This window comes from Alligator mississippiensis, chromosome 9, assembly GCF_030867095.1.
Source record: "Alligator mississippiensis isolate rAllMis1 chromosome 9, rAllMis1, whole genome shotgun sequence".
Classification (NCBI taxonomy): Eukaryota; Metazoa; Chordata; order Crocodylia; family Alligatoridae; genus Alligator; species Alligator mississippiensis.
In genome coordinates this window covers 37,385,863-37,408,510 of record NC_081832.1, presented here as the reverse complement: position 1 = coordinate 37,408,510, position 22,648 = coordinate 37,385,863, and the positions used below count along the sequence as shown (strand labels likewise).

The window sequence follows — 22,648 nt, the reverse complement described above, 5'->3', positions numbered from 1 at the left end:
GCAATTTGGAAGCCTACCAGTGCCTCAACCATTATAATAAATTCTAAAACATATATTTTGGCATTTGATTTTGGGTTTTTTTATCATGGAAAATCGGAGTTTCCCCTGTCCTCTTCGTTCACCAGGACACGGGACCAGCTGTGGGTGTCCACCCCTGCTGCTTTGTGGCACTGAGCAGCTCTGATATGACAGTGCCTTGCCTCTGCCCATGTTGTTCCCCTTCACGCCCAAGCCACAGCCTCCCAGCCCTACCAGTGCCCCTCACTCCCTACCCGCAGCCCCCTGCCACCCTAAGTCCTGCTGGAGGCTACCTCCAGCTGCCAGGGCTATGGGACCTGGCAGCTGCATCCTGCCTGCTCCCTGCCCTGTGGGAGCCAGCCACATCCAGCCTGCAGTGCACAAGCCCCGGGTGCCACGCATGGGAGACAGCAGCTGCTGCAACCGGAGTAGAGGGAGGAGCATGGAACCCAGATCCCCACCCCCAACCCATAGGTGGCACAGCCAAAGCAGAGCCTGTCAGGGTGGTAGAACTATATCCCCAGAGAGATAGGGGCTGCAGAGCTGCACTGACAGACTGCTCTACTCTTCCCACCCTGTGGGAGAAGTGGGTAGTAGTGTGCAAATGGCTGCAGCCTGGCTGAAGTGTATGCCACTGCATACAGCTATGCTCCATTGAGGAGGCACATCAGGGGGCTGTGTGTCTGTCTGCAGCTAAAACTCCACTTTTAAATGTTTCAAATGTTATGTCTGTCCATACTCTTAGAAAGGAGAGGACAAACATTAAAGAGAAGTTTCTTTATCAAGCCAGTTCTAAGGTACTATTTTACTTAAAATAATAGAAGAATTTTTCAGAAAGTGAAAATCATTTATTTTTGGTTTCATATTGCAGAATATTGTCACTTGATTAATCTTGCTATTTCCCACAAAATTATCCTCTGTTTAGAGATGGGTGCAGTATCAGGCAGATATTTTTGAGGAAATCAGAAAAGCTGTCAGTCAAAATCAGGCTTATAATCGAAAATGAAATATGCTGCTATATCGTCTGCCTGACTTTCACTTCTAAAATGCTAATGTTCATTAATACAATCTAAGGTAATGAGCCAAATCAAAGCCAGAAAGCATGTTTGCTGGAAGTGGCATTTCTACTCAAACAGTAAAATCAGTATCACAGTGAGCTTCAAACTACACTCACCTTCACAAGGTTGAGAGGGTGTGCTTTGTTACTCATGTCAGTAGCAGCTAGGCCAACGTTTATCACAGCCTGGGAGATTTTGGGTTGAGCAGAGGATTTCCCTGCTGAGACAGAAAGTGAAAATGGTACACTGCAGTCAAGTAAGATCAAAGTTCGTAGCACCACAAGAAACAGAGCACTACAGGTGGGCATATGCGAACAGCTTCTTGGTCAATGAGACAAAAGTTGCAACAAAGGCACTCCCCAGCCAGGTGGTGAAGGGGGCTGCAGCAAAGCTCCCCCGATTCCCAGGGTAAAATCACTGGTGAACACGAGTCTCAGGTTGCCTGCAATCCCCACTGGCAGGCAGGCAGCCTAAAGGTTTTTCCTAGGGCTCCTGTGGGGCATCTGGCAGCTCTGTTCATTGCTCCCTGCCCTGTAGGTACCAGCAGAGCTGTTCTTGAGCTTCCTGCAAGGTTGGAAGATCTGGTTGCTGTTCCCTGCCCAGCAGGGACCAGGACTTTTCCCAGGGACCCTGTGGCCAAAACCCTGGCCCTTCCTGAAGGAGTGGAGCTTCTGACACAGCTGTCACAGCACAGGCAAAAGCCTGTACTCTAGCATCCCTGGCAGCACTGCAGGAAGCACTGCCCTGTGGCCAAAATATTAGGCAGGGGCCAGTTGCACAGCTGGAACTCTGCTGTCCATTCCACCCTGACAGAGACCCCTGTTCAGTCCTGCCAATCAACTGATTTGTGAAACCTAGCATATGCCCTGACAACTCATTCTGAGTAGGCTACCAGGAAGCCAGCCACTCTTCCTTCCTCTCTCCTTGAGGCTAGGAGGGAGAGCAGGGATTATGGATTGGGAACACCTGTAGTGGATAACCTTCCTGCAACAAAGAATGTGCTGTTTAAAGAAGCAACATTTTTGTCACAGAGCTGATCTCTGATACACCAGCTGCTCCAACTCAGCCAACATTCTGGATCTGATGAAAGACTAAATGGGGAAGTGTCATTCCACAGGAGGTTAGAGCAGATAATCAGAGTAGTCCTTCCAAGGTGAACACTTACGAGTATTGAGTTGTGGATGAATTACTGCATTGTTATCTGTTTTGGCCTGCACCTTCTCAGCAACAGCAGCTTTTGTTGGCCATTGTCAGAGAAAGGAAACTAGGCTAAGACAGACTGATTGTGTGATTTAATCTCCCAACTGCTTTATCCCATAATAGTGCCTGAGTGTTGAACAATATTAATTCCATACTATTTTTAAGAAAAAGAACATCACATCTCTGAAGTTAAGCTTTCAAATTAGGATGCTAAACATCAGGCTGTCTTAACAGCTTTTATTGGCTGAGTCAGAGACTTGGGCCTTACAGGGTGACTGGGAAGGCTTAATGGCTAAAATTCTCCAAAAAATTAAAATGCGTGGAAGGATCAGAAATTACCCTACAGAACTAAGTGAGAAGAACAAAGGCCTTGTGTTTAGTACAAAACAAGACAGTATTGGAACATGCTTATTTTAAAATGAAGGCCCTATGTTTTGGACATAAGACAATAACTGGGATGTGTTTATGTGAAATGATGGTATCTGTGTAATCAGTATCCAATTACATGTTTGGTTTTGATATGATTCAATCATGTTGGAAATAGTAAGAATTTAGAACATACAGACTATATAAATACTTGATCTGTGTAAAAAAACACAACCCCCAAAACCCCCAAACCCAAATGCACCCTGCATTATTCCATACTGCTAACAGTCTGATAAGCTGTCTTACACTGATTAAAGTAACAAACACAAGACTCCTACTCTGCGTGTTTAATCTTACAGACTGGTGGTTGTGCAAGCTGCAGCAGCCTTGACACCTCCCTCTTGATCCTGCCCCATCAGGTACCAGCAATGCAACACACAGTGCCAAATTATCCTACTTCATCCAGAATATATTGCCTGCACACAGATTTTTTGGACGCTTCTATAAATGGCTTCCATGGCTGGTTGCCTGGAAGACTAACTGGCATAGGTTCTGTTCAACCTATTAATCACATCAATGGACTTAATCGCTAAATGTGGTTCTATTTTCCTGAAAAACTGTTACTGCAAAAGATGAGTCCTGATCCTCCTCACTGCTTATTTTCTCAATTTATTTTAAGAGTAAGGTGAGAGTGTGTTAGAAAAGGAGATAGGCAGGCAAGGTTCTTTGAGTAGATGTGATATCTTTTATTAGACCAACTGAGTAGTTGGAAAAAAGTTCTTAGCAAGCTTTCAGGTGCAATCACCCTTCTTCAGGTATAGGAAGTCTCTGCTGTTCTGAGATTCCAAGGAATAAGAGAAGCTAAAACTGTGACAGGGTGTCAGTAGGAATGTAAATAGGTAGAAAGTAGGAAAACAAAAAGGTAAAGCGGGGGTGGGGGGGAACCAAAGGTGAGTAGGGAAGATTCTACAGTAGTAGTAATTCAAGGTAGAAAAGAGGCTGCCTGTGAAAAGGGAAATAAAGGTTTCCCTTGCCACCCATGGTTTTGAGTATCCATGGTTAATATTCTGTAAAAGACTGTGGATACCACCGTATACAATTTTGAGTAACCACAGTTTTCTGTGGCCATGCATCAGACTGCCAACCCCCCATGGCCCTGCTTTGCCCCCCGCCCCCGCCCTGCTGGAGGTGCGCACAGTGGCAGGGAGCTGCCCCTACCCACAGTGGCAGGGACCAGCATGCCCACTCACTGCTGTTCCCTGCTGCCCTGCTTTCCTCCCCCACAACTGGCAGGGAGTGGAGAAGCCGTGCGGGGATCTCTTCGCCTGCTGCTGCTTGCCCAGTGCTGCCCCAGAGAGATGCATCCTGTGCCTGCCACTGGTTTGAGGGGCGCAGCCCCACACCGCTGCCCTCAGTGCAGCCCTGGGTGCAGGAGGCATGTCGCCAGGGCAATGCAGGGCGAGCAGCAGCAGGCGAGGAGATCCCTGCATGGCTTCTCTGCTCCTTGCCGGGCTGGGTCGCGGGGTAGGGAAACATGGTGGCAGGGAACAGCAGCCCTGGCCGGGCTGGGTCATGGGATAATACAAGCCCGGCGGCTCAACCAGGGATGTGGGCAGACAGCTCCCACTGCTGTTGGGCTCAGACTGTCCCATGACCTGGCCCGGCCAGGGCCCCATCTGGCTGCTGACTGGCCAATCGCATGCTGCCAGAGGCGGGCACAAAACACCTCCACACTGCCATTCAGATGGGTGGGGAAGCACCATGGTGTGCTGCATGGGGCCAGCCATCATGTCCCTCCCTCCTCTTCCCCTTCCCCCTTCCCCAGGTAAGAGGCAAATGTGCTGGGAAAGATGCCACCCTGCCCTGGGCACACTCCGTCCTCACCCACCAGCACATACCCCCTATAACCTAAGTACCCCTAGGGTACACCTACACCCAGTTGACCACCCCATGTATTAAAGGTAAGTAAAAATGATTTTTATACACTATACTGTACAGTATTCAAGTCCCTAACCCCATTTTTCCCATAAGCCTTTAGTTTTACCAACCGCGGTTTTGCCAACCATGGGAACTTTCCAGAACCTAACCCCTGCGGTTGGCGAGGGAAGCCTGTAGCTGGAAATTAGGAAGACAAAGGGCATAAAAGTAGGGAAGGGGAGGGAAGGGGAGAAAGGGGGAAGAGGGGAAGATGAGATTAAGAGGTCAGGCCTGGCAGGTACCGGGTGAATCACATGTCAGGCAGGTTGTAATGCGTCATAAATCCAATGTCTATATTGAGTCCATGATTTTTTGTATCCAGTAGATTTATTTAGAAAAAGAGATACATTAATAGGATTTTCAGAACTTGAAGAAAGTGGAAAAGAATCACACTTAGGCACCTAAATCCATGCCCAAAAGGTAGAACAGGATTTTGCTGCAAAAGGTTTGCAGCTACAAGCCTTTCTCCTCTACACTACCACTACAGCATGGCACTGATCCCACGACTGAGCCCCACCACAAAGTAAACTGCCCTATCTACACAGGGTCAAGCAATTCAGTAGGACTATATAAATCTGAAGATAATCCATCTGCAAACTGCTCTGTGCCAATAGCATAATACAGCCCCACAACAAAACCTTTGGTTAAACAATTGCCTCCCTCAGCTAATAACTGGCTTATTGACAAAGTAAGACTGGACTCAGAGACCCAGGAAACCCCCCCCAGTCCTGTTACCTTCCAACCTCCCCTTTGGCAGAAGTATAGTAAGGATCTTGAAAAAGATCTCTGCTGTGTGGCTCCAAGACTGGGGAGGGAAAGGCAGAGAAACCTCAGCCTTAGTCAGCGTGTCTGCTATATCTGAAACATTCCTGCTACTACCCACATGGAAAGCTCAAGATTGACCTGCACCAGGAAACTCACGTTTGGGTAGATTTTCTGGACCTTCCTCCAGCTCCTCCAGCTCCTTGGGAGAAAACTTCATGATATGGGATACCACGTGGGTTCCCACCAGCACAGTGCGCCCAAAAGCTCGCTTTTCTACCACGAAGATGCTGAGTGGAGGGTGAAGGTATACTTGCTCTGGGAGCTCCTTTAAGAGAGAGATTCAAGTTATCACTAGGGCTCCAGAGTCCCATCAGGACACTCATACCTGGTTACACAGTGCTTACTGCAGAGGACCATGCTCCAGCTGCTACCTCTGGATCAGCCCTTAGCACAGATGCCCTGATGCTCTTAATCCAAGTGGTTCCTGACACAGCCCAACAAAGGACTTCACATCTCCATCTTAAGGAAACCCTTGTACCTGCTACCAGCAGGAACTTCTTAAGAGCGTCTGCCACTGACAACAGATTTGTGCTATGGACACTGTTTCCTGAAAGGAGGAAGCCCAACTGGGTGGGTTCACACACAGGCTGCAGACAGACATCCACTGCCAGAAACAAGAGGTTTTGGTTCGGTTTGCTTCCCACCTCACTAAGAAAATGGCCCATAAACAGCAAAGCCATGGAGCTAACAACACTGACCAAGCACTGGCAGGCACTGCCAGCTCCAGCTTACCACATTAACATATTTGACCAGTTCATTGAAGTTTGGGTTCTCCTTATATGATGCAATCACTTCCGATTCAACTTTCTTCCCAGCACATTCAATGATCACCTGTGGCTGATTCACTTCAAATAGATTCACACGCTTTAGGTCTCGCAGACCCCAGAAAAGGATCTGGACAATAAAAACCAAGAACATCAACTGCTTTAGGCATTCAGAACACTTCGCACACATCCTTCTGATCCCCAGCTCCCCCATCCAGATTCCAACCCCTCCTCCAGGCCCTGACCCCCAACCCTCCCTCACCCTGCAGGCCCTGACCCTCAATTCCCCCCACCCAGCTTCCAAACCCCCCAACTAATCCTCTCTTTGTTGCCAACTTTTTCTAACACAGGAGGTTGGATTGTTTCCTACCCTTGTACAGGTGTAAAATGCCAGGAGGTCATGTGTTTGCTGTGGAGGTTAGCAAAATCAGCAGCAGCTGTGAGACTAGATAACAACTGGTGAGCTTCCTGGTCCTAAGAACCTTGTCTGCCTATGTCCTGATCCTAATACACACTCTCTCAAGAAGCTTCCTGCTGTCAGATCTGCCCATTCATTTTTATTAGGACTCAACAAAACAGTAGGAAGCACAAGAAAAATGACAGCAGAAGGAAGAGCCCCAGAGTCAAGTAAGCAGGCATTAAGACCCCGAGGCTGTGTCAGGTGAGGTGCTTTAGGGACAACAAAGTGGGATGGTGTCTATTTTTAAATTGCTAATAAGATTTCTCCCGAGTTTCAAGTGTGCTTCTTTCTTGTCTGAGACAGTCAATGCCCCTGGGAGGTTGCAAAGGCCTGTCTCCCAGGCATTGTATGAATTAGAAAGAGGACTCCCATTCCTTCCCTGTTCTCTTTACCATTGATGAACAAACTGCAACACTGCAATACTACTAAGAGCTAACTGACTCCATAATAAAACTAATATTGCTGAAAGCCACCAAACCTCTATGCGGAACTCTTTAAGGACTGGTCGAATTCCCTCAGGGATGATGAACCGTCCAGAACGGGGGTCATCCAAGTAATCTGGCTCCTTGGGCTCCACATCCTCAGGCACTGAAGGCTGCCAGACAGAAAAGGTTGGTTACACAACTGTGAAGAAACTTATCTCCGACTCCAACATCAAATCACTCTTCTATTCCTGCCTTCTATCTCCAATTTTGTATTCCCTCACTCCCTCTTCTGCTCACAGATCTGGTAGGTTCCTGCTCTTGTACCCCTCCTACCAGGAACTTGTTTCTGCCTGCAGGATGTGGCCAGAGCAGGGAGCCCAGACTCATTCCCCACTGCTTAGATCAGGGCTATTCAACTGGCAGCCTGCAGGCCACATGCAGTCTCTAAAGGGTTAACCTGTGGTGCCTGGGCTTCCAGTCCAGGTGCTACTTCCTTTGTCATTCTGGCTGCTGTTGTCCCTAGAGTCTGCAGGCTCCCCCTTTCTCCTCTGATTTCTGCTGTCTTCCCCAACCCCTGAGAGTGGGACTAAATGAGCTGGCAGCCAGGGGGCTTGCATGAGGACTTGGGGAGACTGTGCAGCATAGCATGGGAGTGCCAGCATAGTACTGTTTGTGGGGGGGAGGGACCACTCATTATAGGGGAGAACCAAGGGGCACACACAGCACAGCCTGGCATGTGGCCCCTGCTGCTTGCAGCTCAGGAGGTGTGAGGCCTGTGGGCAGTGTGGCTGAGAGGCCTGTGGCCCCTGGCCACTCAGAAGCTGGTTAGCCTTGGGTTCAGTTACGCACTTCACATGGACACTTTCCAGCAAAGGGTGGCAGCCTGACCAAGTTGCCATGCGCCACTGACACTGCTGCCTCACAAAATGCAATCACCTCTAAGTAGCCACTGTAATCCAGTTCAATCAGTTCAAAGGTGGCGATTAATTCCCCTGCTGCTCTGGGTCCTTTGTAAATGTCAAAAAACTGGAGGGCAGGTTTGCTGTATGGATCATCTACCAGCTTCACCAGTGGAGTGGCAAAGGCTCGGCCAAGGAATTCTGGGGCACCCTACAGGCAAGAGAGAGTATTCAACAGTACAAAGTCACTGCCATCACTTCTCAGCAGTGGGGATGTTCCAGCCTATTACAAATCAGAATGGGCCAAATCCCCAGTGGACAGGCATTCTCTGAAGTTACCTGTAAGACAATTTCTCCATCTCTGACCATTCTGCTGCCTATCTTTATTTGCACTACTGGAGCACACTCTCCAGAGAGACAACATCCAGGCAATCTCCATTTGGATTAATTTTCAAAAAGGTTCAACCTGCTTGTCTCCCCAGGTTTTCCAATGACTGCACTTAGTTTCCAATGACTAACACAGTTTTTCCCTCCACTACCCATCCTTATAAGGAAGGGCTCCAAAAGAGCAAAAGGACTGCCTCTTCATATATGGAATGCTAAGCCCATTCCAGCCATGGGAAATGCAGTCAGATTCCACAGATATGGATACCTTAGAAAAGAGTGCAAAAATACAGAACAAGACAATGAACAATTTGCTTTCATAGACAAGCCAGACTTCTTTGAGTTAAAAATCAACTTCAAATAAAGAACACGCAATAACAATTCATATAATTTACAGATATAGTGTTTTTCCTTGTTCGTAAACAACCTGTATATGTTTGGTGACCTGTAATACAAACTGTGACAACTGCAGAAAATTAATTCAATAAATGTAAGACAATCCTTGGGAAACATTCATTGGTCTATTTTATAACTCTACAAAATGTTAAAACAAAGACACACCTTTGCCACACAGGGCTAAGCATAAACAAGTCTCACTGCCTTCTAGGCCTGTGCGAAGCAGCAGGCATTCACTTTGGATTTGGATTCGGCCAATTCGGGGGACAGCGATTCGATTTGGTGATTCGAATCACTGTCCCAAATCAATTTGGCTGAATCTGATTCAGAAATTCAGTTGCTGCCAAATCAGCCGAATCTCTGAATCACACAGGCCCCATCCCCTGCCTGCTCTCAATGGCTGCCCTGCCTGGCCCAGTTCCCGGCTCTTTGAAAAAAAAAAAAGCCCCCACTCACTAGCTGCTACCTGGCAGGGAGGCGATCCCCGCTGCCCAACACTACGTGGGGGGCTCTGCCACAAGCCCTCTGACCTCCCCCTGTCACTATCCCAGCTACCCCATGGCTGCTCTGCTTGTCCCCTTGTGGGGGGCTCTGCACAAGCCCCCAGAAGCCCCAAGGCCACTGCAGGAGCCAGCGAGTCCAGGGCTTTTATTTTGCTTTTTTCTTAAAAGGGCCAGAGCTGGGGCAGCCGGGGCAGCCATGGGGGGAGGGAGGAGGGGCTGGGGCAGCAGGCAGGGGATGGGGCCTGGTGGGGGTCCCCCCATGATCCCCTCCCCACTCCTTCAGCTCCCCCTCCCCCACCCCCTACTTACCAGCTCGTAGTCCGGGTCCAGCTCCCTGCTGCAGCAGGTGGGGACTGCCCAAGTCACTGAAGCTCTCCGAACCTTTTCTGAATCGATTCAGAGAGCTTCAAAATCAATTCGGACCTTTTAACTAGTCCCCTGATTCAATTCAGATTTGGAGATTCGGCCACCAAATCAGGTCAAATCTCCTCCGAATTGAATCAGCACCCAAAACTTCGCACAGCCCTACTGCCTTCCACTCCAAGTGAAACCATGCACCACTACAGTAAACCAGGTTCATCATCTACAAAATGAGAATTACTAACAATGTGTTACTGAATACTAGCTGTAAGTGCCTTGCTCAGTGTCTAGGCTTGCAGAGTGACACTTATTGTTACTCACAAGGCTGTCTTTCTATTCCTGAAGTTCTCTGCTTCGCTCTTTACAGCTCTGTGAGTGAATGAAGCTGAGCTCTAATACTATTTTATTTACTACACAATCCTGATTCATTTGTTGGACCTAAATGAGACAGGGGCCCTATGGGAAAAAACATAGTATGTGATCAGTTATAAATGTGGCTGAAGAAGGCAGGGTAAATTTGCACCTTCTAGACAAACTAGATCAGAGATGCATATGTTTTTCATAAGCAGCAGCTTACTTCATCTGATGCTTATAGATGTCTGATTTAGTTTGTCTATAAGGTGCAAACATACCCTACCTTCTGCCTGAATTGACATTAATACAGCTAACTACCTCTGCAGGCATGAGGCAGAGGAGACAGCAGCTGAGACAGCAGGAAATACAAAGCCACAAGGACAGCAGCTCCAGGACCACTGCATCAAAAAGGAAGAGAAGAGTGGTGGTGGTTGGTGACTCGCTTCTGTGAAAAATAGAGGCACCAATTTGTCATCCAGATTTGGGGGCCTAGGAAATGTACTGCCTACTTGGAGCCCCAGTTCAGGATGCCACAGTCTGACAAAGCTCATCCATCCTTCAGACCACTACCAGTTCCTTCTTGTCCACATAGGCACCAAAGATACTGTGAGGAATGACACTGAGCAGATCAGAGATGACTATGAGGCTCTTGGCAAGAAAATTAAGGAGCTTAGAGCACAAGTGGTGTTCTCATTGATTCTTCTTGTGGGAGGCAGGGGTCCAGGCAGAGACCAGTGTATCCTGGAAATGAATGTGTGGCTGAGATGGTGGATTTGATGTGAAGGCTTCAGTTTCTTCAACAACAGGAAGATGATCTTGAGAGGAGGACTGCTATCAAGAGATGGGATCCATTTGATGAGAACAGGGAAGAGCATCTTTGGGCGTCATCTGGCCAACCTAGTAAGGAGGCCTTTAAACTAGGTTCCACGAGGGATGGTTATTAGGGCTGTGCGAAATTTCACCACCAGTCTTGTTTCAATGCTGTTCTGACTTGTTTTGAGGTCGAAACAGCAAAATCAAAAAGAAACAGATATAGTCGAAACAGCCTTGAAACAAAACCCTCCAGTGGTGGTGCAATCACCTACCCTGGAAATCTTCAAGCAGAGACTAGACAGTCACCTTGCTGGGGCCATCTGACCCCCAGTTGTCTTTCCTGATTGGTGCAGGGGCCTGGTTTTGCTGGAGATGCATCAATTGATGCATGCCAGGGTATTGTTGGCCCTGCTGGCTACAGCATCGCACTGCCAGCTCATGTTCATACTGCAGTCAATTATTACCCCCACGTCTATGGTGGCAAGTGATGGGGGATCTTCAGTCCTGCTGCCTGATGAGAGGCAGCAGTTGCACAAGCACCCACGTCATGAGTTTTGCCTGTCAGCATCTAGGGGTGCAGGGCCCCAAACCCCCCCCCTGCACCTAGCTCCTTAACAACTGGCAGGCTTCGTGGCCTCAGCAGGGGCTAGCAGGCCTGCAGCTTTCACCCTGCTGCACCTTAACACACACAGTGTCACCCATGTCACAAGTTTTGCTTGTCCTCTGCTTGAGGTACAGTTTCCCCCAAAGCCCTGCACCTATCTCCTTGAAACTTGGCAGGCTTTGTGGCCTCCACAGGGGCTAGCATGCCTGCAGTTCTGACCCTGCTGTGGCTTAATACATACATGCGACATAAGTTTTGCTTTCAAGACTTTGGGGTGCAGTTTCCCTGAACCCCCTGCACCTATCTCCTTGAAACTTGGCAGACTTCATTGCCCTCAGAAGGGGCTACCATTCCTACAAGTTTCATCCAAATCAGGCCACAAAGTTATAGGCTGTTTCAACCATCCCCATTATAGCATGGGTAAAACATCGAAACAGCATAAAAACGGAGAAACTGTTTCAACGAAACGGAACAGCTGTTTCAAATCAAAACAAAATTTGAAATAGAACGTTGTTCTGTCGAAGCGTTGAAACGCTGGTCAAAATGGAACACTGCCATTTCGCACAGCCCTTTGGTTATCACAGCCCTCCAGGAACAGAGTGCATAGTCCAAAGAGGAAAGGACTCAAAGAAGCAATTCAAATCTGGGAAAGGGCCAGAGAGCTACAGGACTGCACTTCAGAGAGAGCAGACTGTTGGGAAGGAACAGCCTCCACTTCGCTTGGAAGGGGAAGAAGCTCTTCTTGGCCAGAATGGCTGACCTTCTTGACAGGGCTTTGAACTAAGACCACTGGGGGATGGGAGGTCTATTAACAGTTCTAGCCCAGCTCATGTCAGCTGCATTACCAATAACTTGGGCAGCCCAAGGGAACCTGTTCTAACGACAGCCCAAGTAAAGGTCCTGCCTCACCCCATAGGAAAGCATGGGGCTTCTCATGGCAGACTCAACTGCCTATACATAAATGCCAGGCACTTGGGAAACAAGCAAGAGGAACTGGCCTTTCTCTTATGTGAAAATGCCTATGACCTTGTAGGGATAACAGAGACCTGGTGGGACTCTACCTATGATTGGTCTGTCGCTTTGGAGGGTTATACCTTATACAGGAGAGACTGTCTTGGGAAGAGGAGCAGGTGTTGCTCTTTACATCAAAGATCAGTTCACTTCCCTGCAAATTGAGTTTTCTAACCAGGAAGGGCGTCTTGAGACCCTCTGGGTCAAAATACGAGAAGAACATGGGGAGGGTGACATACTTGTGGGAGTCTACTATAGACCTCCCCACCAAGAGGAGGAACTTGATTGGGAATTCAATAGGGAATTGGTCGAGGCTGTGCACTCTCAACGCATGATTGTCATGGGGGACTTCAACTTCCCTGACATCTCTTGGGATGAGTGCATGGCCAAATCCGACAGATCACACAGCTTTCTTGCTTGCATTAATGACCTCTACCTAACACAGGAAGTCTATGGGCCAACTAGAGGAGAGGCATTGCTCGATCTGGTCCTGGCCAAATGGGAGGACCTGGTGAGCAATCTGAGGATCGAGGGGGAGCTTGGTGACAGCAACCATGATTTGGTCATCTTCTCAGTTCACCGAAGAGCAGGCAAATCCCTCAATAAAGCCAAAATCCTTAACTTTAGGAAGGCTGACTTTTTGCAAACTCAGAGCTTTGATAAGTCAGGCAATTAGGAGCCATATCCCCCTAGATAAGGGAGTACATGAGGAATGGTCATCTCTCAAGAACATAATCCTTGAGGCACAGGGGAAAGCCATTCCATCTCATATGAAATGTAATCAATGAGCAAGGAAACACCCTGGGCTAAACAAGGAACTGTTGGACCTCATTAAACTCAAAAGAGAAGCCTACTCCAGTTGGAAAATGGGAAGCATCACCACAGAGGACTACTCAGCACTCATCCACACCTGTAGGGAGCGGTTCAGAAAAGCCATGCCACAAACCATACTCAGGCTAGCTTCAGGGATCAAGGACAACAAAAAGTCCATCTTCAGATATGTGGGAAGTTGAGAAAAGAATAAAGATAGCATTGGGCCTCTGCGGGATCAAACAGGGCAGCTGACATCTACCACCCAAGAAAAAGCCAATCTCCTAAATTATTTTTTCACATCGGTTTTTCTTCCTCCCAAGGGGATCACACTGTCAGAAAGGACACGAACCAGCCCGGGAGCAGGTGGCAGGTCCAAAATTGATGTATATCAGGTGAAAGAACACCTTGAGAATCTGGACATTCACAAGTCTGCAGGCCCTGATGGAATACACCCAAGAGTCTTGAAGGAACTGGCAGACATCGTTGCACCCCCTTGGCAAAGTTACTTGAAAATTCATGGTGCTCAGGTGAGGTCCCAGAATACTGGAAAAGGGCCAATGTGGTTCCTATCTTCAAGAAAGGGAGGAAGGATGATCCAGGGAATTATAGACCAATCAGTCTGACATCCACCCCTGGAAAAATCCTAGAGAAAATTGTCAAGGGATCCATCAACACCAGACTAACGGAAGGCAAGCTTCTGAAGGCCAGCCAGCACAGCTTTGTGACTGGCAGGTCTTGCCTGACCAACCTCCCTAGGCAGTATATTCCACTGCTTCACTGTTCTTACAGCCTTTTGGATAGATTTGTCACATGCTTGAAAAATGTCTCATCCACCTCCTCTTTCAGATCTCCTTCTATGACCAGGTGACATGAGCCCTGAACAAGGACATAATGTGGATGTCATATATCTGGATTTCAAGAAAGCCTTTGACCTAGTTCCCCATGATGTCCTCTTGGCTAAGCTGGGGAACTGTGGCCTTGATCACCTTGCGGTCTGATGACTAGGTAACTGGTTATAGGGTCGGACCCAAAGAGTACTAGTTGACGGGAGCAAAACAACGTGGCGCAGGGTGAGCAATGGAGTCCCTCAGGGCTCAATACTTGGGCTGGTACTCTTTAACATCTTCATTAACGATCTGGAGTCGGGAGTCAGATGCGAACTGGCAAAGTTCGCAGATGACACCAAATTATGGGGGACGGCAGTCACACAGCAGGACAGGCTGGAGATACAGGCCAACTTGGACCTGTTCTCAAGGTGGGCTGACCAAAACTGGATGGCCTTCAATGTTTAGAAGTGTAAGGTGCTCCACCTCGGTAGGAAGAACCCTCAACACACTTACAAACTTGGCAGTCCTACGCTCGCTAGCACCATGAATGAAAGTGACTTGGGGGTCACAACTGACCACAAGATGAATATGAGTCACCAATGCGATGTTGTGGCTGGCAAAGCAAACCAAACTCTGGCGTGCATCTACTGATGCATCTCAAGTAAAACCAGGGACGTCATGCTCCTGCTTTACTTGGCTTTGGTGAGGCCGCAGCTGGAGTACTGTGTCCAGTTTTGGGCCCCACACTTCATGAGGGCTGTGGAAAAGCTTGAGAGAGTCCAGAGGAGAGCCACTCATATGATCCAATGCCTGGAGGGCATGCCATATGAGGAGAGACTGAGGGATTTGGGACTCTTCAGTCTGGAAAAGAGAAGGCTCAGAGGTGACTTGGTAGCAGCCTATAATTATATATAAGAGGGGTACATCAGGACCTGGGAGAACAGCTGTTCACCAGACCTCTCCAAGGTCTAACGGCCACAAACTCCAGGAAGACCAATTTAGACTAGACATAAGGAAAAAGTTCTTTACATTGCGTGTGTCCAGGGTCTGGAACAGACACCCCCACCCCCCCGAGGTGGTGCAAGCACCTACTCTGGACTCTTTCAAAAAATGTCTGGATATTTTTCTTGCTGAAATAACTTGATCCCAGCTGACTTCCTGCCTATGGTGTGGAGGCTGGACTCAATCTCACGAGGTCCCTTCTGGCCCCTAATGTCTATGAAATCTATGAAGTGGTGCAGAAGGGAAGCAAGGAGGTCAAAATGTGAAATACATCTGATGCATGTATACAAATATGAGAAGCATGGGAAATAAACAAGCTGAGTTGGAAGCTGCAGATTGTGAAAAGACTGATGATTCTCCCTGGCATCACCAAGACCTGGTAGGACAGCTCTTATGAATGGAATGTCAACATGGAGGGTTACACTGTTTTAGAAGGACAGAGTTGAGAGAAAAGGTGGTGCTGTTGCCTTGTATGTCAGAAATATGCACACTTGTTCCCTGGTTTAGGAGGAAGAAAATGGCAAAGCAGAAAGCAGTCAGGTGAATCTGAAAGGTGAAAGATGTGGCACCGATATAATGGTCAGGATTTATTACAGGCCACCAAATCTGAAAGAGGAGGTGGATGAGACATTCTTCAAGCATGTGACAAATCTATCCAAAAGCTATGGGATGGTACTTATGGGAGACTTAAATTTTCCAGACATCTGCTGGAAGAACAATGCAGCCAAACATAATGTCTAACCAGTTCCTAACTTGTGTGGAAGACAATTTCCTGTTCCCAAAAGTGGAAGATACAACCAGGGGATCATCTTGTCCCGACCAACAGGGAAGAACTGGTGGAGATGTGAAGGTAATGGGTACTTTGTGGAGAAGCGATCACAATATGACAGAATTCCAGATCTTGAGACAGGGAAAGCATTAGGTCAGCAAAATTAGAATGCCAAATTTCAAAAAGGTGAATTTCATCTGATTCAAGGAGCTAATAGTTATGGTGTTCCGATGAGATAGATTGAAGGATAAAGGTGCCCAGGAGGGCTGGGAGCTAAAAGCACAGCACTGGAAGTCCAACAAGAAACTTTTCAAATATTATGGAAGCACAAAAACAATGGCAAAGACCAATGGGGCTGAACAAGGAGCTTCTAAAATGCCTCAAATGCAAAAAGGAAAGCATACAGGCAATGAAAGAATGGGCAAACTATTAAGGAAGCATAGCAGGGAATAACAGGAACCTGGAGGGACAAAATCAGGAAAACAAAGATAAAGAATGAGCTGTACCTGGCAAAGGAGGTTAAGGACAACAAGAGGAGGTTTTAGAAGTATGCTGGCCAAAAAAGAAGAACAAAGGAAACTGTGGGTCCTCTGTTAACAAGCCAGGGGAGCTCCTAACTGAAGATGCAAAGAAGGCAAAGCTACTCAACAGCTACTTTGTCCCAGTCTTCACTAAAAAATTAAGCTACAGCATGGGTGACACATGCTCCCCCCTGTGACCAGTCTCGCTGACTGGAGGGGGGTCCCCCGTGGCTAATCCTGCCAAACAGGAGGGTGCCCCACCCCGTGACCGATCTCGCAACGGCTGACCGCTACAGCCACTTCCGGGAATGGCTGTGGCTGCTTCTGGGAGTGGCTCCAGCAATTGGCCAGTGCTTTCAGGGGAGGCACCAGCGCTCCCGCCTGCCTCCCCCTGCCCATCACCTAAGCAGCGAGCGTGGCCACTCAGGGGATGCGCCCCCTACATGTCGCCACTGAGCTGCAGCCAGACACCTAATAGGTACGGACCTAGTGAATTCATGGTAAAAGTGGGGTACACTGTGACTCCTTTAATCTTGCAGGGTCCCTTGCACTCCTGCCACCCCCTGCTGACTGGTGGAGGGGCCTCACTTGCAGCTTGCTCATCAGCAGGGAAGTAAAAACTGCAGTTTAAATTATGGTGCCATTTTTTTCCTCCTACCGCTGATTGGCTGAGGGACCCCAGATGGCCCTGCTGTTTGCTGCCGATTGGTAGGGAAGCAAAAATGATGCCATGTTTAAAACCATCGTTTTAGCTTCCCTGCTGATCAGGAGGGAGCAGCGGGACCCTCTACTAATCAGCAGCTGGGGGGGCTGGGAGGAAGGGGTGAGGTGTACACAGGGGAACATGCAAGATTAAAGGAGCCACTGTGCACTCTACCTCTGCCATGAATTCAGAAGGTCCCAACTAAAGGGATTATCTGGACAAGGAAGGGGGCAAGTTGAAGAGAGATAGTAAGAGGCTATCAGAGAACTTCTGTTGGGTTTGAAATAATTGAAGTCAGCAGAGCTGGATAAGCTTCAACCCAGGGTCCTGAAGGAACTGGCAGAGTAGATCTCAGAGCCCTTGGCAATGATCTTCATGAAGTCATGGGAAACAGGCCAGGTACCAAAGGACTGGAAAAGGGCTAGTGTAGTCCCCCTCTTTAAAAAAGGCAAAAAGGAAGACCCTGGGAACTACATACTAGTTATCCCAGGGGTGGACAAATACAGCCAACGGGCCAAATCTGGCCCACCAACTGACTGGATCTGACCCGAGGCTGCCCCTGTGGTGCTCTGCATGGAGCCAAGCCCCATCCAGTCCTGCCACAGCAGCTCCCACCACACTCCTGCCGGCACCCACTGGCTCAGGCCCTGGCCAGCGTGCAACTTCTGGCGGGGCTGTTCCCAGTGTGGCTGCAGCTGGCCAGTTGCTGCTCTGCTCCCCTTGCCAGCTGGCCAGGTGCTGCTCTGGTCCCCTTGCCTCCAGTGGACGCCGCCCGGCTGAAGCTTCCCCCCGGCCCACCTGCTCAGAGTGGTGAGACAGAAGCAGGAGGAGGAGCTGCCACTGGAGGCAAGGGGAGAACAGCAGCATCCAGCCAGCTGCAGCTTCACTGGAAACAGCCCTGCTGGAAGCTACACATGCTGGCCAGGAACTGAGCTGGTGAGGCTGTTCTGCTCCCCTTGCCCCCAGCTGTGGCTCCTGCTTCTACTGCCCCACTCTGGGAGGGCAGAGGGGAAGCTTCAGCCAGGTGGCTTCTGCTGGAGGCAAGGGGAATAGAGCAGCACCTGGCTGGCTGCAGCTGCATGCTGGCAGGGGCCAGCAGGAGCACAGAGCTCTACAAGGGCAGCCATGGACTGGGCAAGCTATGCTGCATGTGCCCCCCACTTCTCCCTCCCTCCCCTCACCCCTGGCTGGCTAACAGGCAGCCCCCCCCCCATCCCTTCCCCCTGCCCCAGGGCAGGGTGTACAGAGAGTGGATCATACCCCTCCTGCTCCCAATCAGTGTTCCCAACCCACCCAGAGCCCCATAGAGAGTTTTGGTGAGTTGTTGGGTGTGGGGGGGGGAAGGATGCTGTAGCTCATGACAGCTACCTCGGGCTCAAAAAATTCCCCACCCCTGGGTTAGCCTCACCTTGGAAGTTACTGGAGCAGGTACTAAGGAAGGTCATTTGTAAGCACCTGGATGAGGGAGGGCTGATCACAAACAGCCAGCGTAGATTTATGGAAAACAAATTGTGTAAAACAAACCTCTTTCCTTGTTTGACAAAGTAACAATTTGGATGAAGGGAATGCTGTAGATACAGTGTATGGGGATTTCAGCAAGGCTTCTGACAAGGTCCCGCACAATCTTCTCATAAACAAACTGGAGAAAGGTGGGCTGGATAAAACTACTTAAGGTGGATAGATAACTGGCTTAATAGCAAAGGGTAATTATTAGCAAGTCCATATTAGAAAGGCAGCAGGTTTCAAGCAGAGTCCCACAGAGGCCTGTCCTGTGCCTGTTGCTGTTCAACATGTTTATTAATTATTTAGACGCTGGCATAAAAAGCTTCTTGAGCAAGTTTGCAGATGACAAGAAACTGGGAAGGACTGCAAACACATTTATAGATTCATAGATGTTAGGGTCGGAAGGGACCTCAATAGATCATCGAGTCCGAACCCCTGCATAGGCAGGAAAGAGTGCTGGGTCTAGATGACCCCAGCTAGATGCTTATCTTTTCAAGAGATCCTTCTCTTGAAGACCCCCAGGGTAGGGGAGAGCACCACCTCCCTTGGGAGCCCGTTCCAGACCTTGGCCACTCGAACTGTGAAGAAGTTCTTCCTAATGTCTAGTCTAAATCTGCTCTCTGCTAGCTTATGACCATTATTTCTTGTAACCCCCGGGGGCGCCTTGGTGAATAAAACCTCACCAATTCCCTTTTGTGCCCCTGAATTCCCTTCTGTGCCCCCGTTGGAGGACATGAGGGCAATTCAGAAAGATCTTGACAGGTTAGAAAGCTGGGCTAGAGCTAACAGGATGAAGTTCAATGTGGACAAATGCAAATTGCAACAACTTCAGGAAGAATAATCAAAAACAAATATAAAATGGGTCACACCTGGCTGGATAGCAGCACTATGGAAAAGGACTTGGGAGTCTTGGTAGACCACAGATTCAATATGAGTTTGCAGTGTGATGCAGCCACTCAAAAGGCAAATGCAGTTTTGGGATATATCAATAGAAGCATTAGGTACAAGACATAGGAGGTGATAATGCCTCTCTACTGGGCACTGGTTAGGCCTCATTTGAAGTATTGTGTGCTGGTCTGGACTCCAGCATCTTTTCTGTCTTGCTGCAGAGAGGAAGATGCAGGTCAATGGCTGGAAATGGCAACAAAGTAAGTTGAGATTGGAAATCCAGAAAATCTTCTTCACTGTAAGAACAGTGAAGCAGTGGAATATACTGCCTAGGGAAGCTGTGGATTTTCTGTCACTGAAGGTGTTCAAGAAGAGGCTGGGCAGCCACTAGTTGAGGATGCTCTAGGCATAGATATGGCTATGTTCTACCATAGGTATTTTCCATGTTTCTGGACTTTGGTGATTACACCCCCCCCCTTTTCTGTTATATGTGTCAGGGTATTTTTAAGCATTCCCAGAAGCATTGGGTGTTGGCTACAACCAAGGCTGCGGACTTTCACTTGGGTGTACCAATGCTCCTGCTGGGACTGAAACCAGAGGTTCCTGGCTACAGGGTTAGACTGATCACCATATTTGGGGCCAGAAAACAATTTTAGCCATCATCAGATTGGTTTGGACATTAGGGTTTTTGCCTTCCTCTATTGTAGGGGGGCAGGGCCCTCTACACAGGACCTCTTGAGCATATATTGACAACATTTTCTACAAGTAGGATATCGGCTAACATGGTTCCCCTGCTTTACCTGTGGCAAGTTAGAATGTTAGATCTGTGTTGTGTCAGGGTTGATGGCCGTCTTATGTAGAGTTTAGATTATGGTTTGTGTGTGATGGTTTGGATAGGGATGAACCTTCCTTAGGCAAGGGGCTGGACTAGATCAGTGTTTCTCAACCTGTGGGTCACGACCTAAAAGTGGATCACAAGAATATTTGAAAGGCTCACGAGCAAGTCCCAGAAAGATGCACAAAACTGAGGGTTTCCCCTTGCAGGCTGGCAGCATTCCAGCCTGCAAGGAGGTGCTTGGGGCGACTAGAGGCAGCAGGCACATGTGCAGCTGTGCTCGCGCACACACACATGGCCAGCATGCTGCCTCAGCAGTTGGATGCAAATAAGTATATGGTGAGTGGGGGTTGGAGGTCCAGGGCTTCAAAGCAAAAGTTGCAGTGGCTCTTTTGACTGAGGAAGGGAAGCTGAGGTGGCAAAAGGCTGAGGCCACATGAGGTAAGATTCACTTAGACTAATTGTCTATGGTCACTTTAGAACTCTACAACAGGGCACAACTGGACCACAGCATGATCCTGCTATGAATCCTGGGGTATGGTTGAGCTGAAGAGATACAGTAACCACTCCTAAACTAAGGGACTGTTCAGGTTGGCAGATCTGCCTATTTTTCAGAACAGAACCCAGTGTCTGGTTCAGCCACATCTGTGAGCCATCTCCCATCATCTCCTCTAGAATCAACTGGTCACCTCTGGCTTGACTAAATTTAAAAGAACTCAAAGGCAAAAATGCTATCTTACAAAATCAGGTAGACTGATTACAGGATTTAGCAAGAAGCCTGGCCCAGGCTTAACAAGGCTGCCACTACTGACAGTTCTGTATTGCTTAAAAATTGCCAGTAGAGGTAGACTCTCCCAACAGTGTTGCCAAATGGAATTAGTGCACTGGTACATATGAGAATACTATATGTATGTATGTATGTATGTATATATATATATACACATATATACATACACACACAGACACATTATCTCTGTTTTCTTCAAACTCTTTCCAATGCTGAGACTCAAGAGGGGGAGGGGCAGAACATTATTATTGTACTTACAAATTTATTATAGTCAAATATATTGATGATAACAATTGGCGTCTCAGTTTTCAAGTCTTCTCTCTTTCCATCAGTAACAAGCTGGTCAAACAAAAGCAGTTCATTCCACATTGGGCTCAATGTCTCCTCCAATATCTACATGAAGACAAAGAAAGATTAATGGAACTTGCTACAGTTCTTGGACTTTAATCAAATTTGCACGTACAAATAGCCTTTTAAGGGAAGAGTGAGGGGTGTGGACAAGAAATACCATCCCAGTGCAGTGTGATGGGGGGGGTTGTGCACACTAACATGTTCAGTGCAGTGTGTACATGTCCAATTCCTATGAGAAACCTAGACAATAAGAACATGAGATGAGAGCATTCTTTTAGAACTTACCAGTTTGTCAGGCAAGCTCACTTTAAGACAATGTATGCTAAAATTATTTATTGCCAAAATTTCCTAAATGCACTAACACTGCTCAGAGGGCATGAAAATGTCTCTCTATCAAATGTTATTAAAACGTAAGACAATCTCCTCAAGCACTTTGAGTGATACCAACTTCAGACATTACAGTGGGAAAAGCATGATCTATCCCACAAGTGAACCTCCTAGGGCATATGTGATAGACATACAGTGCAACCAAACAGGAGGGCCTTACCTGGGTGGTCTGGCACTGTGTTGAAAACACCACTCTTGCAAATGGATCTGATAGGCCATTGTCATCTGCAGGGAGGATTCCCCGTGCCTGGTATAAATGTGCTCGTAGCTGGAAATAGTTGAAGTCTGGCAAGAAAAAAAGAGCAAACCTCTCAGTTTCCCAACCAAGTCCCCATATAACCAGTGTATATATGCAAACAGCGTTTCTAAGCTAGCTAAGGGCAAGTGAAGTATAGCATGGTGAGGAGGGTAATAGTGTCTTCTGAAGTTGCTTGGGTCAAGATATCTCCAGGAGATATGAGTGCACATTTGGTTGGCCCTATTGTCCCCTCTGATAACCACTGCCCTAGGGTATTTGGAATGTTAGTCTTGGAGTGATTTGCTATGAACATATGCCCCTTGAAGAACTCATGCCTCAGCAAAGCTGGTGAACTTCTGGATAGGTTTTGCACAGTTCGTTCATTCTACAGCCTACCACTAACAATGCTGGGCTCACCAAGCAATCACAGGGACTGTGCAGGGAAGCTGGGAAGTCTCTATGGCATTCTGCTAGAACTATAAATCCTAGAAAACAAATAGTTCATGAGCAGGGCTGAGGTGCTCTCTTCTTTCTGACTCCAAGACTGATGGCTCTATACCATCCCCACAGAGGTAATGGTTTCTTTCTAAGGAGGTCTGAAGTACTG

General features: G+C 48.1%; 1 protein-coding gene across 1 annotated transcript in view; it reads right to left on the bottom strand.

Annotated features, from left to right (window-relative positions):
• Positions 1–22,648, bottom strand: part of LOC102568905 (fer-1-like protein 4) — a 137,390-nt gene that overhangs the window by 47,969 nt on the left and 66,773 nt on the right. Inside the window, exons 24-30 of the mRNA XM_019485566.2 lie at positions 21,964–22,088; positions 21,324–21,458; positions 8,030–8,203; positions 7,147–7,263; positions 6,177–6,338; positions 5,541–5,709; positions 1,193–1,293 (exon numbers count right to left, since the gene is read on the bottom strand). Of these exons, the coding sequence (XP_019341111.2) occupies positions 1,193–1,293; positions 5,541–5,709; positions 6,177–6,338; positions 7,147–7,263; positions 8,030–8,203; positions 21,324–21,458; positions 21,964–22,088 (983 nt within the window). The remainder of the gene's footprint in view (positions 1–1,192; positions 1,294–5,540; positions 5,710–6,176; positions 6,339–7,146; positions 7,264–8,029; positions 8,204–21,323; positions 21,459–21,963; positions 22,089–22,648) is intronic.